We start from the raw sequence: 27837 nt of genomic DNA, 5'->3' as shown, positions 1-27837 counted from the left end.
AAGCATGTAATTATAATGTCATATTTTCTCACTATCTCTAACGGTGTTTTTCAGGACTCAACCCAATGGCATTCATCTCGCACGTACCACCTCTAGAAGGAGGCAATTACAGAGTATGGCGAGAGAAGTATGAGCTCGTACTTGCGCTGTCCGAGAATGACTTAGCGCTCACCTTCCCGTGTCCTACTGAGCCAGTGGACCCGGTGAGGGAAGAAAACGAGTCTGATGCTGATTTCACTGCTCGGCAGCGAGACCATGCAGAAGTGCGCATGAAGTATGATCTCGAGCGCAAGAAATGGGACATATCAAACCGCAAGTGCTTGATGGTGGCTAGGTCCACAATCTCAGATGCTATAAGGGGGTCTATCCCAGACTGTGATACCGCCACAGAGTACCTAAAGAAAGTGGAGAGTCAGTTCACTGGCTCTTCAAAGGCTTATGCTAATACATTGATCAAGAAATTATTCAATGAAAAATATACTGGTGGCGGTATTAGAGAGCACATTTTGAAGATGAGCAACACGGCTTCGAAGTTGAAGCCAATGAATTTAGGGCTCAAGGATGAGTTCCTGATTCATTTGGTTTTTGCTTCCTTGCCAAAGGAATATGAAACCTTTGTTGTTAACTACAACATGCAGCCCGATAAGTGGGACATAGAGAAGCTCATCTCAATGTGTGTTCAAGAAGAGAAAAGGCTGAAGTCCTTACAGGGTGACTCTGCTAACCTTATGAAGGACAAAAAAAAAGAACTTCAATAAAAATACCAAACCTCAAGGGAAAGCCCCTCAGACTGAGCACCATCCGAAGAACAATAACACTCAAGTTGAAAAGCATAAGTGCAAATGGTGCAAGAAGCATGGACATTACCAGAGGGACTGTCTAGACTTCCTGAAGAACCTGCTGAAGAGAGGTGAAGATTTTATTACATTCATAGATGAATCCTTGTATTTAAGTTATGCAAAATCTACTTGGTGGATTGATTCAGGTGCAACTGTTCATGTTACGAATTCATTACAGGGATTCCGTACGAGGAGGACCCTACAAAGAGGAGAAAGAAAAATTAAAGTAGCAAATGAGTTGAAGCTCAAGTTAAAGCCATTGGAGATCTTTCTCTAAAATTAGTTGATGGTTTTCTACTTAAGCTTTCAGATGTTCTATTTATATCCTCTTTGCGAAGAAACTTAATAAGTGTTTCACGTTTAGATGACGATGGATATGATTGCCATTTTGGTAATGGCAAATGTCAGATTGTTTATAATAATAAATGTGTTGGTCTTGCCTTCCGACAAGACAAGCTTTATTTATTATCACTTTCTGAGAATGTGAATGATGTAAGTACTAAGAATAAGAATGCTTCCTCGTCTATGAATGCAACAAATAAGCGGAAGAGAGTGCATGATGTATCTTCGAAATTATGGCATTGTTGTTTATGCCATATTTCGAGGGGGAGCATGGTAGCGCAAGAAATTAGTTTTGAAGAGAAGCGGGTATATGTGCCCACTCCTATAGTTCAGGAACCATTCTTCACGCTACCTGTTGTTGCTGTACCAATAGTGCAAGACACTGCAGTAACACCACCTGTTGTTAGTTCTCTTGTGGCAATAATGAATGAACCTGAGGAACATGTCTTTCAAGATCCCCTAGAACCCGTTGTCACACATGAGAAAGAGCAACTACAGCCTCAAATAGAACAAGCGTCATCTAACAAGGCCCCTAGAAGGTCTCAAAGAGTCAGGAGATCAGCCATTCCTGATGATTATGAAGTTTATAAATGTGAGGAATTTCAAATGGAGGGTGATCCCACCTCATTTGAAGAAGCCATGAGAAGCGCTCACTCATCCAAGTGGCTTGAAGCTATGGAAGATGAAATGAAATCAATGAAAACCAACAGAGTTTGGAAATTAGAAACAATTCCTAAAGGAGCAAAGACAGTAGACTGTAAATGGGTCTACAAAACTAAACATGACTCCAAAGGGAATATAGAAAGGTTTAAAGCACGACTTGTGGCGAAAGGTTTCACGCAAAGAGAAGGCATAGATTACAATGATACATTTTCTCTAGTCTCATATAAGGATTCTTTTAGAATCATAATGGCGCTTGTAGCACATTACGACTTAGAATTACATCAGATGGATGTAAAGACGGCGTTCCTAAATGGGGATTTGGAGGAAAACGTTTACATTGCACAATCGAAAGGTTTTGTTGTTGAAGGAAAAGAACCCATGGGATGCCGCCTGAAGAAATCCATTTATGGATTAAAGCAAGCTTTAAGACAATGGTATTTGAAGTTTGATAGTACAATAAGAAAGTTTGTGTTTCAAGAAAATATAGAGGACAATTGCGTTTATGCAAAGTTCAAGAATGGGAAATACATTTTCCTAGTCTTGTATGTGGATGACATCTTGCTCGCTAGCAGTGATGTCAATCTACTACTAGAAATAAAGAAGTTCTTGTCCTCAAAGTTTGATATGAAGGATCTCGGTGAAGCTTTGTTCGTCCTAGGAATAGAGATTCACCGAGATAGAGAAAATGGGGGTTTAGGATTATCACAAAAGGCATACTTAGAAAAAATTCTAAAGAAATACAATATGCAAAATTGTAAGTCATCACCTGCTCCCATAGTCAATGGCGACAGATATGGGGAATTTCAATGTCCCAGGAACCAATATGAGATCGATCAAATGAAAGCGGTTCCATATAGTTCAGCTGTCAGAAGTTTACAGTATGCTCAAGTGTGTACTCGCCCTGACTTAGCATATGTTACCGGGTTGCTTGGCAGATATCAGAGTAATCCAGGAATAGAACACTGGAAATTAGTAAAGAAAGTTTTGCATTACCTGCAAGGTATGAAGGGTCTCATGCTAACGTACAGAAGATCTGATTCCCTGCACATAGAGGGGTATACAGATTCTGATTATGCGAGAGATGAAAGAAAATCCACGTCAGGATACATATTCACTCTCGCAGGAGGAGCTATATCATGGAAAAGCTTAAAACAAATCGTCACTACATCGTCCACAATGTATGCCGAGTTTGTAGCATGTTATGAGGCCATATGGCAGGTGAATTGGCTAAAGAAATTCATGCCCGGGTTGAAAGTGGTAGACGACATACATAAACCACTCAAGTTATACTACGATAATAATCTAGCAGTATGTTATGCTCACAACAATAAGTCAAGTGGTGCTGCCAAACACATTGACATAAAATATTATGTTGTGAAAGATAAAGTCCGGGATCATATAATTAGTCTTGAGCATATAAGAACAGAAAAGATGCTCGCGGATCTGCTTACAAAAGGCTTACCACCTAGTGTGTTCAGAGAACACGTAGCCAGCATGGGTTTAAGGGAAAGCCTATGATTCCTGGATAATAATGGCCTAGTTAAGAATATGTTTCAAAATAGAGAGGTGCATTGTAGCTGTTTAATCTAATGGCAAGAGACCGTGACGATGAGGCACGCTCTATACACTGATCTGTGATGGAATGGGAACAAGAGAAAGTAAGTAAGTTAAGTTTAAGTTATAAGTGAGATCAAGGGGGAGAATGTTAGTTGATCTCCACCAATTGGCCCAACGGCCAATTAGGCCCTTAGATCCGCGCCCTGATCGGGGGCGCCCAACCCTAATATGATTGGTGGGCCCCCGTCGCACAACATCATAAATAGAAGGTGGGGGCCGGGGCGCTCGAGTCACGAGGTTCGCCTAAGCCACCTAGCACCCCACCTACAGTCCTAAACCCTAAACGATCACAGAGGGGGTGCTGCCAGCGACGGGAAGCGCCACCACCGCCTCTACATCTCGCCGAAGGGCTGCTATGACGCCGGGCTACCCTACGACCCCTACACCAACCCCTAGACAACACCGCTACTGCACCGTCACCCTTCACCACCAAGCACCGCAATGGTGAGCCCGTCTTCCTCCAAGGCGGCCAAAGGTTTGCACCCCCTTCACCCCTCTCTCTCTCACTCTATCTCTTATTCTGTACTAGTAGATGTTTTAGGGCTCGCTGTTTATTCCAAAAGCAAGTAGACACGCTAGATCTATGGCTAGTGATCCTGTTTTAACTCTATCACCTCATTCCATTTCATCCACAAAGGTACAGTGTGTTCAACATCCGTACAGGTAACACGAAGCTTCGTGGAGTAAAAGGAGTACAGGAGAGAAAGTGAAGGGTCATTCTGGAATGGCATGATGATGGAAATCCCCTGAAGAATTCTACACAAGATTCAAAGGTTCCCGTGAAGGCCCCGAAGATACATGACAAGCATGGAGAGAGGAACTTTCAGTTTTCCCCAAAGGGTCAAGACACACCATGGACTAAAGACATGAAGAGCAAAGTGAGTGGGCACCACGGAGCCCGCTAATTCGAGCAGAAGATCATTGTGCCCCTTGTGAGCATCTAGGCCCCTCAAGTAAGTGGTTTTGGTGGTTAATAACAACTCTGATTTGGTGACTAACGTGTGTTTTGGAGAAACATGTTATTGTCATGTCACATAGCATGAAGATGAAGAAGTGTCCTTAAGCATTAATGAAGAAGCAAATTGAGCACAACTTGTCATGTGTGGCTAGCAAATGGATTGGAGATTCAAGTGTTAATGCGTTGAGCCACAATGTATGAAGGTGAAGACATCCCCAAGTGTTGATGACAAGATGATCAAGAACTCAGGATTAAAGGTGAAGAGCAATCAAGAGTCAAGCAAAGCAATCGAGGACTCAAGATCAAGTGGATCATGGAAGAGTCAAGTATTCCAAGTGAAAACTCAAGGTTAAAGACTTTTCAAGAGTTAGGATCCCCAATAAGAAGGGGATTCGAGTATGCAAAAGCTCAACCAAGTGTTCAATGTGCATGGTGGTGAAATCTTGAACAAGAAATGGTCCAGAGAGCTTGGTTGTGCAATAAAAAATCCAACAAAACAAGTTTTGCCTCAATCAGAGTTCAAATGAAGAAGTTAGATGTAAAAGCAAAATAGAGTGCTTTTAGTAGACAATCCAACGATGAAGAAATTACAAGCATCGGGGCATTGGAGAGTGGAGTCTAACCAATGTCTATTTGTAAAAGGAATTGTGTAAATGAATGCACCGACCAGTCTGGCCATGACAAATTGAGTGCATGAAACAATCATGGTCACAATGACAGGAGCTAGGGTTTGCTGGCACTGATAAAAGTGACTTGATCAGTCAGTCTGACTGGGTGAATTGTGAGTGCCGGACTATTAGCAGAGACTAGAGAGGTGTTTGACTATTGAAGACTCGCTATGCAGAAGTATGTTCAAGGGACAGTCTGGCCAAGAGAAGAATGTGAACACTAGATAATGTCACGACGATGATGTTAGCTAGCCATTAAAGTGTCAGAACTAGCCATTGGAGGTGTGTTGTGCAAATGAATGCACTGGACTATCCGGCCAAGGCTTGCGGACTATCCGATCTATGTATTCCTCGGGTGATTGTTAGAGCACTTTTGGCATTGTTTGCTAACGGTTCTCTCCCAAAGTTTGGGCTATAAATACCCCCCCTCCCCAAGGGATCTTCCTGGTGCCTTTTGGCCATGAGTTTAGTAGAGGGGACTGTGGAGTTTAGGGAAAGGAGTATATGTGAGGATCAAGTATGCGATGTAGTGTGTTAGGGCCATGTGTTGGCATGAGAGACACACATACGAGACCGATCTTCCTATTTGGAGGTGTGAGGCAGCCATGAGAGCTAAGGTTCATGAGCTAGAGAGCTTGAGATCATGTGTGATATTCCGGTGAAGGTAGTGTTTTCATGGTGGCGACCCTCGAAAGGGTGATAAGTGAAAGGACCATGACGCCTAAGAGGGGGTGAATTAGGCTACTTAAAACTTTATTTATAAACTATGGCCTCTAATTTCAATCTAAGCAAAACATATGCAATCAATAAACTATCTAGATGTGCAACTAAGGTTTTGCTAGGTATATTGCTATCTCTACCGCAAAAGAGCTATGAAATCTAAGTTCCAATCCTATCAACTAGCCTATCAACTAAGCTAGGAAGGTAAAGCATACAACCAATGTACACAATGTAAATGCGGAAGGTAAAGGGCCATAGAGATGCAAACTCCCGTTTGATGATGCCAGTATTTTTACCGAGGTATCGAGAAGCGTGCAAGCTTACCCCTAGTCCTCTTGGAGCCCCTTACAAGGGCCAAGCTCCCGATCGTGTAACTCGGTGGATAGCACTAGGCCTTCCCCACGTGCAAGTGCGTCTTTGAAATGCCTCTTTTCGGACCGCTCCTCGCTGTCTTCACTATCAAACTTCCGGTCGAACCGCCACGGGCCTTGTTCCCTTCGGTACACGGTGGCGGCCTCACCACAAACGCGGTTGGTGTGGTCTCGTAAGACTACTAGCCTCTCCAGGGTAGAACAATGGTGCGCGCAAGAACCGAGTGGTAAGAGGTACGCAAACCTCACTAAACACTAGGCCTAAACATAAAGCAAGCGCATAAGCGGTGGTCTAACTAGCATAAGCACTTTGCAAAGCACCTACACTAATCACCGAGTGGTTCACTAAGCACTATGCGTGTGGAGAGCACTAAAATGGTGTAGCAACACCCTTGATATGTTTTCTCACTCCTCCACACCTCAAATGGCCAGTTGGGGGTCATATATATAGCCCCATCTTGAAACTAGACGTTGGAGGCTGAACTTCAGCCTCTACGTATACACCGGACACGTTCGGTGAAGCCATGTCACTATTGGAGTACTGTAGACATTCGGTGTATGCATACGGTCTATATCAGACACATCCGATGTACGCATACGGTCTACAAATCACTTTGCAACCTCTCTAGAACCCCAATCCAGTGCACCCATCCGGTGCTTCACCGTAGACGTCATAGGCGTCCGGTGTGTCCCCTACGCATACACCGAACACGTCCGATGTTGCAGTTGCAGCTACACGTAGATTCTTCACAAGTCATCGTTCGGGTTTCTTTACACCTTATGTCTTGGACTCTTACTTGTACTTGTAGGTCTTTAACATGTCTTCTAATGTTATACTTGAGGTGTTGATCATCCGGATCACCACATCGCCTAAGTCAAAGTCCATTTTGCATCCTTTGAACTATATCCAAAAACACTAGCAACCAACATTAGTCCAAATGGTCATGTTGATCATCAAACACCAAAATTCAAACTAAATGGGCCAAGGGTCCATTTTCCTTACAATGTGCAGAGGCATTGTATCGGTGTGCGGGGGCCAAGGTGACCGAAAACCGGGTGTTGGTTGGAAGTGAGACTTAGTGACTCGAGCCTCCTTTGATTTGTCATCCAACACCATAACTGACAGTGGTGTCAATGGTGAGACTCTGTGATTCGCAACGGTGTCTTTGATTGGGTGGAATCCAACACCAAGATCGAAACAAATGAGTGGAGTAGGGATACTTTGTGACTCCATTGCCTTTAGTTGGTAGCAAACATCGTGAGCGGAAGAGACATGGTGTCCGGGAGCATACCTCGATGGGACTCCAACGTAGCTAGGGGTTGCGTTTTGGCGATCAATACTACGAGATAAATCCGGTTGCCTCTTGGCCTTCTTTATGTCTTGCTTACTTATTTGTTCTAGCTTATAAGTTAGTGCTAGTTTGTGTGCAAGAACTTTGTGTGTGACAACTAGGATTGCATGCTAGAGTGTGCTTAGCTTAGCTACGTGGCTTAATTCCACAACTAAGGACAATATCTTAGTGTGCCCTTTGTTATAAGGACCTGATATTAGTGTGAATCTTTTGAGTCCTTGTGAAAGAACCACCAATGGGGTTGATAGTTTTGCATAGGCTAAGGTTTTGTCACTTCAATTTTTTAGAGCCTCAATTCATTTCCTTTCTGGAGCCAGTCGGTCCTTACACTCCCAAAATATGCTGGGAATAATGTATTAGGTACAACAGGGACTATTCGCTTTCCTATAAATATGGTATTTGTAATAGTTGTATACAAGAAGAAATGAATGATACTGGTCCCGTTCGCTTGGTTGATAAGCCATGGCTGAAAGTACTGTTGGTTGATTTGTTATGAGAGAAAAATATTGTTCGTTCACTGAAAAAGTATGGATTATAAGAGAAGCGAACATGTCCACTATTTGCTATTTATCATAGAGTTCAGTTTCGCAGACCCGCGGGCCTCCACGCCTCAGGAAAGGAAGTATCAGCACCATTATATATGTATGTACACCCCTCCAGTTAGAAAAGATAATTGTTTTTAGACTCCAGCTGAGACCTGAGAATGAGAAAGTGACGTTTTGGCTGCTTTATAAATTATAATCTTACTATCTAAGGTTTGACCCTTTCACACACGCTAGCTTTTGTGCCCCAAATCGCCCGCTACTGCAACGAGATTATTTGAGAAGCATCCACCTACCGTCTTCCGGCACGTCGGAGTCGCCAACGCCGCGGAACTGTACACGGCACAGGGGTTCAGGATGCTTCGGCGTAAAAGCCAGAAACTACCCGTTAAGTGTGCTGCAACTGGTGGCAGGAGGTACAAGATAGGGGATAAGTGAATCAATTAATATGAAGTTATTGAAACCGGCAAAAAAAAAAAACGCACCAACCCGTAGAAGTCAGATTGTTCATGCATAGGCATGATTTCTTTTACCTTTAGCTAACGCCCACTCTAAAACACAAGAGTTACACAGTAATTATATAGGAATTTTTGTAGAAATCGATACATTTTAACAAGAAAAATATATCACGTTTCAATTGGAGCCTAAGATAGATAATGCAATTCTCGTTTTTCGATAAGCCAAACAGTTTGAACTTTGACTAAATTTACATAAAAAAGTACTAACGGCCGTGATATAAAATAAGTATCATTAGATTAGTTATAAAATATACTTTTATAGTAAAATTATTTAGAGATATAAATGTTAATACTATTTAGTATAAAGTTGGTCAAACATAAGTCAGCTTTGACCGGCTCGGTTTCCACAATTGCATTATTTTGGGGACAGAGGTAGTAATATATAAGCATTATAGCTGCTCCCACCCGCCTCCATTACAAAATATAAAGTTTATTTTGATTTTGTCCTAAATTAAACTTCTCTACTCTTAACTGGTTTTTTTAACACATATATTTACATCCTGCGGGTTCGCGAGAAACACACCTGCATCCCTTCGTAGCTACAAGAACAAATAACCTGCATCCCTATGGCGAATGACGAATGTACAGCTGATGTAACCCTTTTTAATTTTTTGAAAGGTGTAACTTTATGCTCAATCGGCGGGAAGAGGGTGAAGACTATTTGCGCGCTCAAGTAATGGAAAAGTAAAAAAGGGTGACCTTTAACATTTTACTGGGTCTTCTAGTACTGGGTTTTTGTTATTAGTATCTAGTACTGATGGTCGATGTGACGACTGCTCTCGCTTATTCTCGCGAACGTGGCTGCTCTCCAGTCCAGGATCGAAAGTTAGCAGCGCGTATAGACTAGTCTAACTAGACCATTTCCCTGTGACTTTCAAAATGGACACTACTAGGATGGTTTCCATCAAGCTTTCATTTGCTTTCCATCCTGTTTTCCTCTTGTACCTCACGCTATAAGTATTAGTCAATCAAATCAACCTGTGCTTCGGTATGGACTTGAATTTTGAAAACCATAAACATTAGGTGTTCATGTTTAATACCTACAACTAAAAAATTACATATATCAAATTGCTGAGAGATTGCATCATCGTCATCAAGGTTTCGTTCTCTCCTTTTTCTGCACCCCGGTAACCTGAAACCGTGTCCCAAATTTTGATAAAGGGTATATGGATCTTCCTCGGCCAAGCATCGTCAACCCACATGACAAAGTCATATGTTTCATCTTCATCCTGTCGTTATCAATGAAGGCAGAACGACGACAATAGCATCAATACCATGACGTACAAAACGAAGAACGGATCATTGACCTCTTGCGCGCAGGACCCCAACACTTCCTTAGGCATTGCAGTAGCATCATGCCTACGGCGCAGCACCCTTGCTTAACTAATGCTGGCCCAATCCGACTTGGTAAGGAGGGACATCAATTTCAGATTTAAACTACTCAATTCGTTCCAAATTATAAGACGTTTTAGTTTTTATAGATACATTACTTTTACTATGTACCTAGACTTGTCTAGTGTATATTTATGTGTATAGTAAATGCAACGTATCTAAAAAATAGTCAAAATGTTTTATAATTTAGAACGAAGAAAGTAACAAAAAGGCATCAAATTGAACCATCATTCTGCATTATTATCCAGCAGATTCAACCTAAATCGAACTAACCCTAGGAGGCGGAGGGACATGGACAACTCACCGAAATCGGTTGAAGAAGACTAGTTGACATCGTTTATCGCATCCAAGCTGAGCGCATAAGTGGGGCAGTGTGCTGCTAGCCAATGGAGTGCTTCATGTCCTCCTCAAACTCCAATCCCAGCCCATCACTCCCAGCCTCGATAATATAGTTAGACCTTATTTGGATGCATGTGTATCCATCTTAATCCACGTGTGTTGTAGAGTTGTGTGGAATTTAATCAAATTTCACACCACCTAAGGCTAGTCTCAATACAATGTTTCATATCAATGTTTCCAATACTTTCAGTCTTGAAAACTGGGATGTGAAACAACCTATGTATAGTTTTATTTTGCAGTTTCACATAGACTTGTTGTATCATTTAATTCTTGTGTTTTGTTGTGATCAAATATGCCAAGTGAACTTTGTAGCCATTTGAAAAAACTTAGATAACCTGGTGGGTAACCCCTGAAATTCTCAAACAATTTAGAATATGTGCATATTAAAATGAAATGAAATGCAACGTAACTCAATCTAATAAGCTCTTGCAAGGAAGAATAAAACACAGTCAGTTAGCCGAGCATTCAGATTCAGGTAACACTATGGAATCAGCACATATTCAGTTAAATATTCAGATTTATTCCTTTCGACTGCACTATATCAAATTGCTGTTGTGCCTCAGTTTCATCTCATCTCTCGGTCAGTGACAGAAACAGAGCACACCGTGCATGCAGCTGAATTTCATCACAGCAAGCCCTGTACAGAAACGAGCAGGTTCACAGAGAATGAAACTGTTCCTCTTCTCAGCAAGTCCGGTACAGAATACGACTTGCAGAAATTTGACGCAACGACAAAATGTACAGGAGGACAAAATTAAGCATAGCATTGGCAAGAATCGGCATACAGGAGGAACTTGTACATCCCTACACATGGAAATCAACCACTCACAGGCATCAAACAAGATACGGCTGCTTGGATCTGCTCTGCGGAAGGGAAAAGGAGCGGGCCGAGCACGGAGGCTGCGGACGCCAGGCCAAGGCCGTGCTCGGCCACCGTCGCAGGGGGTGGACGCAGAACATCACCGCCGGCCGCGGGGTTGGAGTCACGCAGGTCCGCCACCTGCGGGCACCTCCGGTGCGGACTCGCGGCCGCGAGAGCTTTCGCCGCGGAAGGGCCGCCGGCGCCAGAGAAGACCTGGCCGCAAGCCACCGCACGGGATGGGATGTCACGAAACAAACTCGCTCAATGCAGGTTTCGTCCGGTTTCCTCTCTCTTCCTCCATACATGTAAAATAGCGTTTTTTGCTGACACGTCGCCTCATTTAATTTTCATGAAATTCCCATGACATCTCCATTGAGGCTAGCCTAATAACACAAATAGATTAAGATGGATACACTTGCATTTAAAGTCCTTAGGCTGTTCACATCTTCCATGACATACTCCTCCAGTCTATGCACCTCACGAGACAGGCCCAACCTGATCATAGCTAAATCCTCGTCTGTCCTAGAATTAGCCCGACAACCAAACGCCCCTGCAAGTGCCCGAAAATGGAAAGAGTAGCGCACGCACAGGCAGAAGATCAGGAGTGAAAAGGATGAGTGCAATGCTCAGGGTGAGGGAACAGAAAGTAGCAGTGAAGGGCGTGCGAAAGATTGGATTCCAATCGCTTAGATAAATTTGTGATGTTCCCATGATCAATTGCTCATCGTCCAAACGATATCCAAAGCCCTGTTCGTTTCTCTTATAATCTGCACTTTTCAGCTTTTTTCAGCCAGAACAGTGTTTTTTTCTCACAACAAATCAGCCGAAATAATATTTCGGCTTTTTTCAGCGAAGCGAACGGAGCCATTAGACTTAACTGGCTCTGGCTGTTTGCCTGCGCAGCACACAGCTGCACCCAGAAAGAGTGCCGGGGTAGTTCTTAAGATAATGCAAATCGAATAGACTAAATCTCTCTCGAAATATACAATCAGCTGGAACATTTAATGTTTCCGAGGACAAGTAAAACGGAAGAAGAGGACCCAGATTAAGAAACAGGCGTTTCACTTCTTTCAACACAAACAAGCACTGCGTCAACTAATGCAATTGACATCAACTTAAGAGAAGTACGGGTCATCTAACCACATGACTGATACCGCCGCCAACAGATCACAACACTACTGAGGGGCGGCTAATGCCTTGGGCTTTGGCTTCACCTCGACTTCATTCACTGTCCGGATAAATATTGCGTCAGGCTCATGCCTGAAATGCACAAGAACACTGGTGAGTAAACATTTTTTTTTTCTTAATCTTGTGTGAACAGAGATTTGTCAGACAAAGTAGTTCAGTATTATTCAGTATTACGTTTTTTCTCCCTCTTCGTAAGTGTAGCTGGATGCCACAGCAAGCAGATGGCCATCCTTACTGAATGACAGAGCAGCGATGCTTGATGCGTACTTTGAGTACTGCAACCAAAAGTAGGGAAATCATGAATACAAGAAACGTTTCAGACAGTAGCATCCCAATGAAGCAAAACTCTTCACTTGGTTTACCTGATATAGTCTTTTCTTGTTAATGCCATCCCACACATTCACAAATCCATCACACCCTCCGGTGGCAAATGTTCCATATCTGCACAAGGACGAGAAAATGAGAACTAATAATCCAATGAGATATCAAACTAGCAAGAAATTGGAACATCAAGGCTTTACATGGGATGGAAAGCAATTGCATTGACAGGATAAACGGTGTCCCTGCCAGCTTCAGATTTCCGGTGACACTTGAAAGCATACCTGCACGAAAAATTGCCCTAGATCATTGCCGATAGAGATGCAAGAGGGTACCAATTGTATTTTGTGGCTCAGCTAGTTTAGTTCATTGCCCCCTTTAAACTAATTTAAATTAATTGCTTTAGCATGCTACTCTAGTTCATTTTGACAAGTTTTGCACGACGGTCGACCCAATGACCCAAAACAAGTGGAACGGAACATACATCCCTAGGCACAACTGTTCAGTCTAGGTTTCCAGAAGAAGGTAAGTGTACAGTAGCATCATTTCACTACTTTTAGTAACACAAAACAGGTAGTTTGTACTTGGTACATATGCAGTGCAATCTGTAACTGTAACCAGGCACAATCATACAATCAAATTTAGTTTAGGAAACAACTAGAAAATGCCAGGAAAAAAACCTCAATTTACTTCCTAAGTGATACTCTCTTTTGAGAGATAAGAAAAACACAAATTTCTAAAAAGACTCAAAATAACAGGAAAAAAGAAATAACAAGGTTACTGTTTGCAGGCAATTTTGTTTTCATTGTTCTAACAGCTTTTGAGTTTGAATTGGCATTATAAAATGTTGGTACAGACTATACATAGACTGCCCCAATCTTTGTTTGAATTTGAATAACATAAACAATTGACCTGCATTACAACTGAAGTGTCAGCATGTTTGCATGTAAGTCGATCACAGATTGCTATTAGCTTCAAAAAATATATAAAAAAAGGGCGTACCCAGTGCAGAGAGCTCCCGCTCTGTGCGGGTCTGGGGAAGGGTGTCAGTGGCAAGCCTTACCCTCACCTGTGCAATGCGAGGAGACCGCGACTCGAACCCAAGACCTTCCAGTCACAGGAGGTAAGACTCTACCACTTACACCAGGCCCGCCCTTCAAGCTTCAAAAAATATATATGGGGAATTGTGAAAGTGTGTTTGCAAATGAAGTTTCACTATCCATTGTTTCAATTGATGATACAGGAACCACATGTACAGTTCAGTCATAGTATTGAGCAATTATAAGACGTCAGACATGCACCCATCTTTTGGCAGCTAAGGTGCAGAAAACATACTTTTTAGACTGAGCAGACTCGGATAGATCAAAGAATTCCATGGAAACTCGCCCTTCAACAGAACTTAGAGCATATCCTGAAGCAAGACACAGAAGACTGAGATCAGCATACAGCATGCATATTTGGTTTATATACATCATACTATAATTTGAAAAGTAAATAAACAATATTGAACAATAAATGTACCAAATACAGGCAGCTTGAACAGAATACTATACGTCTCCAATTATTAAGAAAAGGACAGACCAGTCGTCCAACCTGGAAAAACTAAAACTGAAAGCTGACCAGTATGCCCGCACCATACTACCTGGACCACTACAGAGCAGCTAACAGCAATCAAACTGTAGTTGAATAAGCAGGTTTCCTGTAAACAAGATTCACTTGAATTGGCCACCCAATCCTCGAGGAATATTTCCCAAGAGTGTCAAAAACATGACTTTTCAAAACATGGGTAACACTTCTCAAATACCCTAATCTACCACCTATGGTAGGCATGATCTTGAATATACACATGTTTCAGGTAGTAACTAAATAGAACAAGACCTGTGTAGTGTGGTTATCTGTAGCTTACCACACTTTCCATTTTCCTTGATAGAACTAAGGGATGTGATGCCCTTTTAAGAAAAGGTTAGATACAGACAGTGCATCAAACAAACACTATAGGAATTCATTATACAGGCACTAGTTTACGATTTTAATAGAATGTAAATAAGTAATTATTGTTGAACTCGGAAGAATATTCTGAATTCTAATACAAGAATAAGCTCTCGCAGCATGGTACCAAGAGTGGCATAGTTATTCGGGATTATTACTTCCATACTGCTATTGATTTGGAAGATAGATCATGAAAAGCTAGTATAAACAATAACTAGAAGTGAAAAAATAAACAAAGTTAAGTTGCAACATAAAATTTTCAAGGCGTGGACAGACGACAGAGACGGCAGCAGAAAACTTATTCACTGAAGTTAAATCAACAGATAAAATTCTAATACCCCCATCTTAATATGGGATAAAAAACATACTAACTATAAAAAATACAGAAACACATGTTAATGCTACATTTTTAATAGGTTTCCTTATCATTCATGTGCAACAACTTAAACGACACTAACCATGTGCTGTCCAGATTTAGATTATTTGATTTTGTAATTAAACATACAGAGGAAATTCAATGTCCATTTGGATGAACCTACCCAATAATCCTCAACTCAAACTCATAAATAAAGATTGAATTGAACATATGGAACCTGTCATGGCCCTGTATGGTCCATGGCCTTGTTGGGCCATGGCAGAATCTTGAGGTGCCCCTAATCTTTATTCTAGATTAAAGCCCCCATCACAAATAAAGACAACCAAACAAGTATCAACAGAAACGTAGCACTAGTAGACTAAAAAAGAGCTAAAGGAAATCCATGAATGCAAATCGATATGTTTACTGTTGCTCTACTATATAAACAGAATATACAATTAAAAACCAAATAAGTGTTGTCAACTAGCAACCTAATCAAGAAGGAAGCAATTACCTGTTCCATTGGGGAAACATCGAACACATCGTGTTTGATATTTCAAAGAAGAGTCTCTTTTTTGCTCAGGTTGAGACATATTGCGCAGGTCATAAATATTTACATGCCTTCCTGCTGTTGCAACAACCAACCTGTTTCCTACTAATGAAAGAGAATATACACGTTCAGGTTGAGCATATGTCCCAACAAGGGTATGCTCTGGTCCACTCACTCCTCTCGGATCCCAGCATTTTACAGTTTTATCCCAGCTGCCAGTGATGACTTGACCTAAATAAAACAAAACAGACAGTTTAATTCTGACTCATTAGGTAGTCACCTACAAAGCACAACAGATCAAGTACAATACGTAAAAGAACACCAAGTGCATTAAAAGGGCTTTTCATTATTTAACTTCAACCCCAGAGATTTATTGAAATTACAAAAGAGCATTTCATCAGCTTAGGAAATTTCATTCAATTTAATAACATAATTCCTGGAATAGCAAGGGAACTACTATTCTCACATGACCATAATCATCATAGAACAAAGACATGCCACGATTGGACAGAGATTGTGATTAAATTGAGGACCGTGCATAGTTAATTTGCTGAGAACTGAAATACTACAAAACATTCCAAGACCAAAAAAAAAGGAAACAAAAAAAAATAGGTATCAAATACATGACTCTGACAAGGACATCTGTACAATCCTCAACACAAATTGAGAGACAAAGGTTTTAATGCATTGCGGCATTGTAAAGTGTAAACTATGCAGAACTAAATCCATGTAGCAGATCAAGTAATAGGAAAATAACTTCTATCTTGGCCTAGGATTAAATACTTTCAAAAACATAACTGCATAACTATATATAGTGTTTTCGGAATTCAAGTACGAAAATAGTTATCAATGTGTTCTATTTATAGAAAACGTAATTTTTGACTGCATCAGGCTGCACAAGTACCTTGCAGAAGAAAAGTAAAAGCTAGAACAGAAATCCAAAAGCAATTCAGTAGGAATAAAAGTACCCGCAGCATAAGAGTATTCCACGCAACGAACCGGACCATCATGCCGCCCCAAAACATCTTCCTTGGATGAGCTAAATACCAACCTGAAATAGATAATTTGGGCCTATTACTTGTCCTTGCAATCACATATATAAAAGAGAAGGCAAATCTAAGCGTATTTGCATGCAAACTAATTATGGAAAGAAGTAACATTCAATAATCAGATCTTCAGGTTTCCATGTAAGTGGATCCCAGACAATGCAAATGTAAGTTTATTTACAAGCTACCAATTATGGAACTAGCAGCATTCAATGAAACAAACTGGGCACAATGATTGTCCATCTTACATGAAGAACTCGATTACATCAAACAATAAACATAAAACCAAACACTTACATTTGGTTTCATGAACAGTTGGAAAATTTAGAAGGACAGGACCAGATATTTCCCAACTTAAATATAATATAAACACCACACAACTGCCATTCTAGAACAGAATCCTGTCAATAGAAAACTGACAGATTTCTCTTTCACTATAAAATTCTTTGGTTAGTTATTGCTATGGACAATCCTCAGCGGGGGGAAAAAAATCAATAGAGCGCAACAAGTCTCCAGATTTTCTCCTATATGCGAAAGAAAAGAAACATAAAAATCTACTGGGCAGCAACTCGCAAAAATAGTGGATCTATTTTCAAAATCATATGCACCACAAAAGACATTTCAACAACAGCAAATGATATTATTCTCTCACTACATGTGACACAGCATACCTATAGCATCACTCTCACCAAATGGATAACAAAAGTGTGATCTCAAAGCACACAGCCACATGCAATTTTGCAGCTGCAGTGCTTGTGCTCCACATCACCAACCCGATCCCCAAATTCGATGCTGTGCAAGGTGTGGAATAAGGCAGGAATGGAAGAAACAGATATAACACACAAAAAAAACAGCTCACCTCCGCACGGTGTGGTCGGCTCCGGCGCTAAACCCCGAGGAGTCGTCGTGGAAACAGCAGTCGAGGACGGCCCCGGGGTGCACGAACTCCCCCTTGAGCACGTTGGCGTCGGCGTCGTAGAGCCGCACCGTCTGCAAGCCCAAGCCCAAACCAGGTCAGATCAGCGGGATCAAAGAGCTAGGGTTTAACGAGCGGGGGAATGGGGGAACGGGAGAGGAGGCGGCTGACCACCACTGACCTTGTCCCATGAGGAGACGAGGAGGTTGTTGCTGTGGTTGGAGAAACGGAGGTTGGAGATCCCGTCGGCAGGCGGGTTGGCAAGCTCCTTGCCGCTGCCGACGGCAGCTGGCGCGGCGGCGGAGCTCATGGTCGGCGGTGGCAGAGGAGGAGGAGGGATCGGACTAGGGTTCGAAATTTGAACGCGCAACGAGCGAGGCGAGCACACGAGGGACTGAGGGAGGACGATGGATGGGCAGCGGACGGTTTGTTAAAGAAACGGAAATGCTTGGGGAAATCTTTCTGGATTCGAATTTTGAACCACGGCTACGGGAAGCGGAGTGGGGAGGGAGCAACTGAGGGAGATGATGAAGCGAGAAGATTCCACGGCGTGGGCGTGCCTCTTCCCGTCAGATCAGCCGTGGGCCGAGACGGCAACTGTCTGCCTGCCCTTGCTGGGCCCGCCCATGCATTTCGTGAACATTTTCTCCTTTCTCGTTTCGTTTTGGCATTTTTGTTTCAGAGAAGGACCTCGCTCCGCCTCTTCTATTGCCACAGCGTTGACTCTTTTTTTTTTGAAAAGGCCACAGCATTGACTTCAAGGCGCCACGGCACCGTGATGATTGATGAGATATTGGGATTTGTGAAGATGGGCAGTCAAATAGGTTCACTGGAGAACTCGTCCAAGCTAATTTTAACCCGCTAACAATTAATTTTGAGCCTATGTTCTCTTTCGGTCCTGTTTGATTGCATATTGAATTATAATACAGGCAGGTGAATATTTCAAAGTTTTAATCCTAATATGCATATGTGTCTTATGAAAGAGAATGAATGGAGTAAACTTTAGGTGACTAAACTTCAATTCACAACTTTAGTCAACTAAATTTTAGTTTTGGCTTTGTTCGGAAGGACTTATTTTGGTTCCGGCTGATTTGTTGTGACAGAAAAACACTGTTTTCTAACTAAAACGGTACGGCTAATAAGTTCAAGCGAACAGAGCGTTAGATGATCCAAACAGACCACCTAAAGTTTAGTCTAACCCAACTAGTTGTTAGTCCCTGTAAAGTTTAGTCCTATGTCATCCAAAGATAGACCTAAAGTCCAAACCAACTAGCTATTAGTTCCTCTGAAGAAGAAATGGCAAAAGAATTTGATAAGCACAGTGGGAATGTTGGCTTCCATATCTGGCCTAGGGAGCAGAGGTCACCCGTGGTGTAGCTAGGATTTAGAGCAAGGGTGATCCATCAAGATATACGGAGTAATAAGCTAAATGATAGGGTTTCAATATGCAATTTCATGATATTGGATAGCACATCATTATAGTTCTAATATTAGCCAAATCATAGCTAGCTAGCAGTGCGTGACGCAGACAGAACAAATCGTACGTCTGGGATCAATTACCTGAGCCAGGCAATTTCTCATGCAAACAGCAGCCGCAATATTAATATGCTTCGTGCCTCCATGTAAAAACATCAGGCACCTCTTAAAGCTAAACTTCTAGCACATGAAAATGGAGCGCCTCATGTGTTGCGTGTGCCTCCATTTGACGTCTCCCATAGTCCCATGTGGCTTGCTTCTCTTATGCGAAGGGAACAGCGTAGTACGGCGGGCATCCTGGTCTGTTTGCTTGATCCTAAACAAAAAAAAAGTTGGATTCACGTTCACATAAATGGCTGAATTGTTCACACAACTCTTCTGCAGAGTGGATCGAGACCTCTATGTTATTCACAAGCAACATGCTCCACAAAACAACTCTTCTGGAGCATCCATGAGCCGAATAGAATTGTAGAACTGTGATTGAGTAAACACAAGAGCCTCCTTTGAGCATGCATAAGAAAATCCTTCATACTAGACAGGGCATATGACCCTTTCTATAAAATTGAATATTTCGAGCAAACAATATCAAACATGACGCTGTACAAGTGTTCCTCTGGTATGGCGCCTGGTCTTGCTACGTAATGCGTACGGAGGAGAGTGGAGGGGCTGACTCTGGCGCTGGCGGCGGCGAGGCGCCGTGGCTGCGCTGGAGGAAGCGAGGAGGTAGAGAGAGATAGGGTTAGGGTGCCAGGCGCCCAAGGGTGTCAAGATGACACAATCCCAGGCTAATCTTATTAAGTTGCAACGTTTGACTCTTATACAATCTGACCCAACAACCTGACGCTAGAATTAAGGAAACTTGTAACCAAATCAAATCTAAACAAACTGATAGCTGACCAAGTCTGGAACCTTGGCCCCTGGCCGATGGTGCCCGTGCTCAGGCACGTTGGTCCCTGGCTCGACGTTCATACGTCTTGCCGACCATAACATCTCTCCCCCCCTCGGGAAACAGCTCGTCCTCGAGCTGGAAGGAGGGATGGGCTTCGCGAAACGCCGGTACCGGCTCCCAAGTTGCTTCTGACACCGGCATGCCCGCCCATTCGATGAGGACGTGCCACACGCCGCGGCGAAGTTCTAAGCGGAGGACGCGTTCCGGCCGCTGCAGCGGTCGACCGTGGCGAAGAGGAGGCAGGACCGGCGCACTGGAGGGCGGTGTACCCCTGAATGGCTTCAGGACGCCGACATGGAAGACGTCGTGGATGCGTGCGCCCTCGGGAAGCTGAAGACGATAGGCCACCTCGCCGATGTACATGGAAGACGTCGTGGATGCGTGCGCCCTCGGGAAGCTGAAGACGATGCGGCCGGTCACCTGGAACGGGCCGGCGTACTTGGGCGCCAGCTTGCCCCGGCTACCAGGTACCAGATTCTTCGTGTGGCGGTGGAGCATCCGAAGGAGCACCCAATCACCGACGGCGAACTCGAGCTCGCGGTGGTTGGCGTCGTAGAACCTGCGGGCGTGCTCTTGAGCTTGGAGAAGACGAGCACGCACCTCCTCAAGGAACTCCTCCCGGTTGGCGAACAGGGTGTCCACCGCCTCCGTGCGCGCCTGTCCCGGGGCGTAGGGCAGCAAGTCCGGGGGCGGCCAACCGTACACCACCTAGAACGGGGAGGTCTAGAGCGTCGTGTGGTAGGCTGAGTTGTAGGAAAACTCAGCCCATGGTAGCCAATCCAGCCAGTCACGCGGGCGATCACCTGTCAGACACCGGAGATACATGGTAATGGTCTTGTTGACAGCTTCGGACTACCCATCTGTCTGCGGGTGGAACGCAGAACTCATGCGGAGCTTGACGCCGGCGTGACGGAAGAGGTCGCGCCACACATGACCCGTGAACACCGGATCACGGTCGCTGACGATGGACTCCGGGAAGCCGTGTAGCCGAACGATGTCCTGGAAGAAGGCGCGGGCCACCGACGAGGCTGTGTACGGGTGGCCGAGTGGAATAAAATGAGCGTACTTCGAGAACCTGTCCACCACCGTGAGCAGAACGCTCTTGCCATGGACCTTGGGCAGGGCTTCTATGAAGTCGAGGGAGATGTCCGCCCACACATGCGATGGCACCGGTAGGGGCTACAGTAATCCGGCCCGGTGTAGCGTCTCCGTCTTGTTCCTCCGGCTCCTCCACGATGTAATCGGGAGCCTCCATGTAGAACAAACGGGCACATTTGTGCCCACGAGCGAACGGCTCGTCGCAATTGTAGCAGAGGCCGAGCTTTCGGCGTTCCGCCATCTCCTCGGGTGTGAGCCGCTTGAATGCCTTGGTGGAGTCGGCCATGGTTCCCAGCGCGGAAGCTGGCATGGTCGACGGAGCGCCCCCCGGGCGACGTGCGGCCCGCTAGGGAGCGGGAAGGGCCGGACGCTGTGGCGCGTTGCGACGTTCGAAGGCTCGAGCCAAATACATGGCGTGCTGAAGGTTCTGGGGCTGGTGCAGCTCAACATCCACCCGAATGTAGTCAGGGAGGCCACCTGTGAAGAGCTTGGCGCGCTGCAGCGTGGTGAGGTCCCCCGCGTGCGCTGCCCTGGCCTGGAACGCCTCCATGTATGCGTCCACGTTGGTGCCGAACGGCAGCCTGGCTAGGTCGGCCAGGTGGTTGGTGTTGAGGGCAGGGCCGAAGCGCTGCAGGCAGTATCGACGGAAATCCGGCCACGTTGGACGACCGATGTCGGTCTCCAGTACAAGGTACAACTGCTGGGCGACTCCCTTCAGGTGATATGAGGCCATCCACACCTTGTCGACCTCCCGAGTGAGCTGTTCGCGGAAGAACTGCTCGCATTTGTTGAGCCACCCCAGGGGATCATCGCGGCCATCGTACGTGTCGAAGGTGATCTTGTGGTACTTCGGCACAACGGCAGACTCCCCTTCCGATGGCGGCAGCGGGTACAATTGTGATGGGGCCATGTGAGCGGAGGCCGGGAGCGGCATAGGAGCCACGGCCCCGAACCCTGGAATTGGCGACGGGGAGTGCGGAAACCTGATCTGAGTGATCGGCACCCCCCGGGCGGTGGCGTTGGCGCCTGGTGGTAACCCGGCAGGGCCGCGGCCGGGTGCTGGGGATGTGGTGGCGCCGGGAGGGACAACGGCATGGACGGTGCCACCGGTGCCAAGGCGGAGGAGTCCGCAGTGGCGGCCGCGATCTCCGTGATCACCGGTGAGGAGGACGCGGGCAGGCGAGGGACGCCCCCAAACCCTGGCAAGCCGAAGTGAGGGAACGGCGGTCTGTCGTTGAGGGCCGAAAGGCGCGCTCCCTAATCCGCTAGGTGGTTGTTCATGGCGGTCATCTGAAGTTGCATGCTGGCCAACATCTCAGCGATCGAGGCCAGGGTGGGCGGCGACGCGGGTGGCGTCGTGTTCACCAGGGGCAGCGACACGCCCGACGTGGGGCTGGTGGTGGATGCGGGTGGGATCGACGGCGATGGAGCAGTGGTGGAAGCGGGGGACTCCATGGGCAGCGATGGAGCTGATACCAGGTTGGTATGGCGCCTGGTCTTGCTACGTAATGCGTACGGAGGAGAGTGGAGGGGCTGACTCTGGCGCTGGCGGCGGCGAGGCGCCGTGGCTGCGCTGGAGGAAGCGAGGGGGTAGAGAGAGATAGGGTTAGGGTGCTAGGCGCCCAAGGGTGTCAAGATGACACAATCCCAGGCTAATCTTATTAAGTTGCAACGTTTGACTCTTATACAATCTGACCCAACAAGCTGACGCTAGAATTAAGGAAACTTGTAACCAAATCAAATCTAAACAAACTGATAGCTGACCAAGTCTGGAACCTTGGCCCCTGGCCGATGGTGCCCGTGCTCAGGCACGTTGGTCCCTGGCTCGACGTTCATACGTCTTGCCGACCATAACATCCTCGGAATGAAGTTGTATTGTGATATCCATCAGTACCCAGCAGTACACTTCATCATTGCATTAATACCATCATATAGGCCACTATCTGGTAACAGTTCGACTATACAGAACTCCAGGCAGCTGGGTAGGTTCTATCTGTGTTGCTCGTAAGATATTCTGTTTCCTCTCCTACGCAGATTGCAGAAATAATTTTGAAAGTTAATAGTATAATTTCACTGTAATAAAATATGATAGAAAAAGTACATGCTCAAAATTATGACAGTACAATTGCAAGCAAATAATTAGAGATGTAACATAATTTCCAATCCTTGTCGAACTACTATGGTCCAGCTAAAAGACCAAAGGAAAAACGATGGAGAACATCCATAGTTAGCATTTGCTGGGTCCACCAAAATGAAAAGAGTGCTCTTCAAAGTACAGCTAACCTGGTCTAGACCAGGTTCTTTGTTCAACTTCAGAGATCTTCGTTACTTTTCTTCAGATCTACAGATTTTCTGAATGCAAACAGATAATTCTTTTAAAGTTCTGACCATGTCTAGATGGCTATCTAAACAAAATACGAGTACTGGTGATTGGTTTTAGATCAACTTAGAAATGATACAATATGATATGTCCAAAGCTGGTAATGTACCTCTGAAAGTTGTGCTGCCAAAGCTGGTGATTGGTTTTAGATCAACTTAGACTAGACCAGGTCAGTAACGGAAGGTGAGATCAGCGGGAGGGGTAATGTACCTCTGAAAGTTTAGTAACTCGTATGTCACTGCAACATAACAAAATGAATAAAAAGAAGCAAAAGGTCACATAGAAAGCTATGATGAAAAGCACATATAACAGGATCGTTATTTGTTACCACTTCCTGATTAGCAGAAGACAAATCGAAGAAACCAAAGCCAATAGGGAAGGGCCCAGAGGAAAGGGACCGGGATGCCTGTGGGAGGTGACATTGGCAATTTCCTCTATGCCCTGTCAATCCAACTGCAGCCAGCGTTCTTCGAAATTCTTCTGTCATGCATCATACTCCTAATCTCTGCTGATTTGTCCCAATCCCCAAGAGCTGCGAGTGTGCTTGACAGCTGCACATACAAACTAGAATGCGGTGACACTTCTGTTTCCATCAGTTTGTTTGCAACCTTGTGCAACAGAGCCTCATTGCCCTGGGCTTTGCATGCTCCAATAATAGAAGTCCAACTAATTGAATCAGCTTTGAAAGGCATGTTCTCTATGAACTCAACTGCTTCATCCAGTCGACCTGCTCGGACCAACAGGTCAGTCACACACGCATAATGCTCAGCTGATGGACTCACGCTAAAATCTTCCTTCATCCGGTAAAACCATCTCAGTCCCTCTTCCACAAGCCCAGAATGGCAGCATGCAGAAAGGACACAAACAAATGTCCGTTCACTTGGCTTCAGACCCCTACTTTGCATTAAATTTAGAAGTTTCAGTGCCTCAAGTCCATACCCGTTAAAAGCATAACCTATAAGCATTGAGTTCCACAAGACTTCGTCTGGATTATCAATACCACTGAAGATCCTGCATCCATTGGCCAAGTTGCCACATTTGCAGTACAGGTCAATGAGCGAGGATGCTACAATATGGTCAGACTGCAGGCCAAGTGCAATAGCAAGACCAAAAATCTGCTCCCCAAAACTTATAGAGCAGATGCTGCCTAATGCACTCAGAACACTGGATATAGCTACATTGTTAAGCTGCAAACCAAGCCGGTGCATCTCACAGAACAGCTCCATTGCATCAAGAGCATGCCCGTTTTGGCTGAACCCAACAATCATAGAATTCCATGAGATGACACTCTTGCAAGGGATCATATAAAAAACTCTTCTAGCATCATCTATTTGGCCACAGTTTGAGTATACAGTGATCATTGAGTTGAGCACAATGGTGTCATGATGCCTAAGTTCACCGAAAGCTTGGCAGGCATCTGCCCAGCGGCTACATTTCGAGTAGAAGTCAATGAGAGCACTTGCTGCTATCAAGTCATTGACAGCTCCACTCTTTAAAGCACAAGCATGCGTCTGCTGCCCAGGCTTCAGCATGCCTAAAAAGCCACACATATTCAGAAGAATGGCATAAATTGAAGAATTAGGCAACATGTCTGACCGCAACATCCTGACAAAAAGAACAAAAGCACTATATCCATGATAGGCAGGGACACAGCCACTGATAAGAGAATTCCATAGAGCAATGCTGGGGTTCTCCACCTTGTCAAAAAGGCATAACGCCTTGTGCAACTGTCCACAAGATGCATAGCCATAGACCAGTGCGGACAGAGAAAATTCATCCACATGTTTTAATCTATCAAGAACAAGGCGAGCAGAGTCCAAATCCCCACACTTGCAATACATGTCAATCAATGCGCAAGCCAATACCGAATCGATTTCTGTCTTGGCAACCACCAACCGGGCGTGAGCTTGCCTCCCAATCTCATACTTCATCCGATCAGCACAAGCACCAACCACTGTGGTAAGCACAAAGGGGTCATTCCATGGCGAGATCACATCGGAATTGCACTGCGAACCTATCCTCTTGAGCAGAGCAAATGCCTCATCCACTCGGCCACAGCGGACAAACCTATGCAAGACAGCGTGGCAAGCCACAGCATCCTTCACGGGCATTTCTTCAAGCAGCTCGCACGCAGTGTCAAGATCCCCAGCACCAGCCAAGCCAGTTATCACCGCATTCCAGGAGAAGGTGTTCCTGTCAGGCATGGAGCGGAACACGCGGAGCGCCGCGCGGTGGTCTCCGGACTTAAAGAGGGCGGTGATGAGCGAGTTGTAGGAGAAGCAGTTCTTCGTGGGCATTTCGTCGAACAGGCGGCGGGCGTCGCGGGAGTTAAGCGGAGAACCGCGCACGTACATGAGGAGGACGGAGTTGGTGGGTGGGAAGGAGGAGGGGACGTGGCCGGATTTGAGGAGAAGCTGGTGGAGCTGCCGGCCGGCGGCCGCGCCGCAGGAGCGGAGGAGCTGGATGCACGAGGGGACGTCGATGGCGACGGCCATGACAGGCCAGCGACTCTTAACTTGGGGAGAGGACGGGCATTACCTGCACGCGCCTCGAACGTGATGGCCGCCGCCGTGCCCTGCGCCTCTTGACTCGCCTCGCGCACTGCCCCGCTGGACAGGACAGCTCCTCGCCAGCGCAGCCTCGCACGTGGTCTCCCCCGCCACCGCGTCCCGCGCCCGCTCGACTGATTGCTAGAGGCTTATCTACGGGAGGGGGAATTTGGATGCGGCCGCCGGAGGCCACCAGGCCCTGATGCAGCGGCCCACGGCAGGCGGAATAGCGGCGAGAGAGGCGGCGGCTGCGGCGCGAGCGCGGGAGGCTCAGCCTGATATGATGTACGGCCACGATGGACGCTGAGGAAGAGGAACGGGCAGGATTGTCAGCCTGTCGCCTAGTTGCACCCTGCAGCGGTGAGCCGGTGAACGCTCTGCTTGCCCGGACATCAAGACGCGCCTGTAGTACTATTTCCACGCCGTGTCACGCGTCCACGTGGGATCCACGCCACCCCGAACGTAACTAGTATAGAGAAGAGAGGAGGCGGCGGACGTCCAACCGACGCCAGGAGGAAGAGGAGACATCAAAGCGAGGCAACAGAAGATCAGCTGAGATGTAACAATCGATCTATTTTTAAAATATTAAGATGCAACACTTATAATATACATATAAAAACAGATAAATAAAATATTTGATACATGTATCTAAAACACTTACAAAAACACCTAGAAAACCATTGCAAAAAATACGCAACATATATATAAAATATGTATAAACGTATGTGTGAAACATATGTAACATCTAAATAAATGCACTTACAACATATGTCTAAAAAAAAGATGAAACATCTGGAACAAAAGCTTAACATATGTGTATAACCATTGCAACATATGTAACATCACGATCTATTTTCGCAACATCCATACGAAACACTTGCAATATACTTCTGAAACATTTGAAACAGACTCTTGCAACATGCGCTTTCAAACACAACATCTACTTGCTGCTTGATGAAAATGGAGGTCCGTGTCGACACGGAGCTCGATACCGGCGTGAAGCTTAATGCTACGAAGTGGCGCGGAGGCCGTCGATGTGGATGTCGTTGGCGGCACGGACCTCGGAAAGGGCCATGGTAGGAGGATAGAGCGTAGCCGCGATGGGAGGCGCGAGTGCAGGTGAGGGCAGGGTCCATCCCATGAGCAAGGACGTGCAGTGCGCAGAGCGAACGGGCGCAACGCGGGCGGGGGCGGCGTGGACACTATTTCACGAGCAGGGCGCAAGCGCACATTGCAAACAGGCGACGCGAGCTGGTTGACGCCGTACGAGGAGCATTACCGCTGCAGAAAAAACCAGGCAGCTCCCCCGTTTCCAATCCTTACCCTTGTGCGCCGCTTGACAAAAGTAAACTGCTCCTGCTCATGACGGTCCATCCATTGCTTCACATGCCTCCATCTCCATGGAAAAGAACCCACAAACGCATGAAACTAGCTACTGCCAAAGCCATTGTGCGTTTTGATATGGGTCCAATTCTATTTGCTATAGAGTTTTTTTTTTCTTAGCAAACAATCATCACGCCTGTATTAAACTGAAAACTTCATATAACTAACTATTTTAGGGTGTCTATATTTAGGAGCTAGCACTTTCGGTGGGATAAAAGCTATTATGTTTCCCACCTCTTTAATTTCTTATTTTATGAGCATCTCCGAGAGTCATTTTTAAATTAGTTCCCTAAATCATCATTGAGAGCATCTCCAAGTGTCTTTTTAAACTCACTTTCTAAATCATCATTTAGAGCATCTTCAAGATTTTTTTTAAACTCACTTTCTAAATCATCTT

The 27837-nt window shown here is 45.2% G+C and overlaps 5 protein-coding genes across 10 annotated transcripts; 1 reads left to right on the top strand and 4 right to left on the bottom strand.

Moving 5' to 3' along the window:
• The first annotated feature begins 65 nt into the window (after window positions 1-65).
• LOC136528093 (uncharacterized) lies at window positions 66-1064 on the top strand. Its single transcript, XM_066520994.1, has 3 exons — window positions 66-735; window positions 770-910; window positions 1018-1064. Exons 1-3 carry the CDS (start codon window positions 66-68, stop codon window positions 1062-1064), a joined length of 858 nt encoding a protein of 285 aa, XP_066377091.1.
• An 11096-nt stretch (window positions 1065-12160) lies between these two features.
• LOC136527361 (mitotic checkpoint protein BUB3.1-like) lies at window positions 12161-18268 on the bottom strand. 3 transcript variants are annotated; one of them, XM_066520065.1, is made up of 9 exons: window positions 17787-18255; window positions 17549-17679; window positions 16612-16694; window positions 15608-15874; window positions 14085-14160; window positions 12953-13033; window positions 12794-12872; window positions 12606-12706; window positions 12161-12503 (listed from the first exon to the last, which is right to left on the bottom strand). In XM_066520065.1, the coding sequence occupies exons 1-9, from the start codon at window positions 17913-17915 to the stop codon at window positions 12419-12421; spliced, it is 1032 nt and encodes a 343-aa protein (XP_066376162.1). In that variant the 5' UTR covers window positions 17916-18255; the 3' UTR covers window positions 12161-12418. The 3 variants fall into 3 exon arrangements, with proteins under 3 accessions (XP_066376162.1, XP_066376163.1, XP_066376164.1); XM_066520066.1 differs by lacking the exon at window positions 12161-12503 and adding an exon at window positions 13813-13910 and having other exon boundaries at window positions 17787-18268; XM_066520067.1 differs by lacking the exon at window positions 12161-12503 and adding an exon at window positions 13819-13910 and having other exon boundaries at window positions 17787-18267.
• A 1750-nt stretch (window positions 18269-20018) lies between these two features.
• On the bottom strand, window positions 20019-21414 carry LOC136525570 (uncharacterized). Its single transcript, XM_066518513.1, has 3 exons — window positions 21297-21414; window positions 20961-21157; window positions 20019-20738 (listed from the first exon to the last, which is right to left on the bottom strand). The coding sequence occupies exons 1-3, from the start codon at window positions 21412-21414 to the stop codon at window positions 20019-20021; spliced, it is 1035 nt and encodes a 344-aa protein (XP_066374610.1).
• A 60-nt stretch (window positions 21415-21474) lies between these two features.
• On the bottom strand, window positions 21475-22062 carry LOC136525569 (uncharacterized). Its single transcript, XM_066518512.1, has one exon. It carries the CDS (start codon window positions 22060-22062, stop codon window positions 21475-21477), a length of 588 nt encoding a protein of 195 aa, XP_066374609.1.
• A 377-nt stretch (window positions 22063-22439) lies between these two features.
• Window positions 22440-26316, bottom strand: LOC136529027 (putative pentatricopeptide repeat-containing protein At1g77010, mitochondrial). 4 transcript variants are annotated; one of them, XM_066522055.1, is made up of 3 exons: window positions 23618-26316; window positions 23412-23480; window positions 22440-23154 (listed from the first exon to the last, which is right to left on the bottom strand). In XM_066522055.1, the coding sequence occupies exon 1, from the start codon at window positions 26001-26003 to the stop codon at window positions 23943-23945; it is 2061 nt and encodes a 686-aa protein (XP_066378152.1). In that variant the 5' UTR covers window positions 26004-26316; the 3' UTR covers window positions 22440-23154; window positions 23412-23480; window positions 23618-23942. The 4 variants fall into 4 exon arrangements, with proteins under 4 accessions (XP_066378152.1, XP_066378151.1, XP_066378153.1 ...); XM_066522054.1 differs by lacking the exon at window positions 22440-23154 and having other exon boundaries at window positions 23231-23480; window positions 23618-23746; window positions 23837-26316; XM_066522056.1 differs by lacking the exon at window positions 22440-23154 and having other exon boundaries at window positions 23231-23480; window positions 23618-23720; window positions 23837-26316.
• Window positions 26317-27837: the final 1521 nt, after the last annotated feature.

Source organism: Miscanthus floridulus, chromosome 19, assembly GCF_019320115.1.
Source record: "Miscanthus floridulus cultivar M001 chromosome 19, ASM1932011v1, whole genome shotgun sequence".
Lineage (NCBI taxonomy): Eukaryota > Viridiplantae > Streptophyta > Magnoliopsida > Poales > Poaceae > Miscanthus > Miscanthus floridulus.
This window is presented reverse-complemented; position numbering and strand designations above follow the sequence as displayed.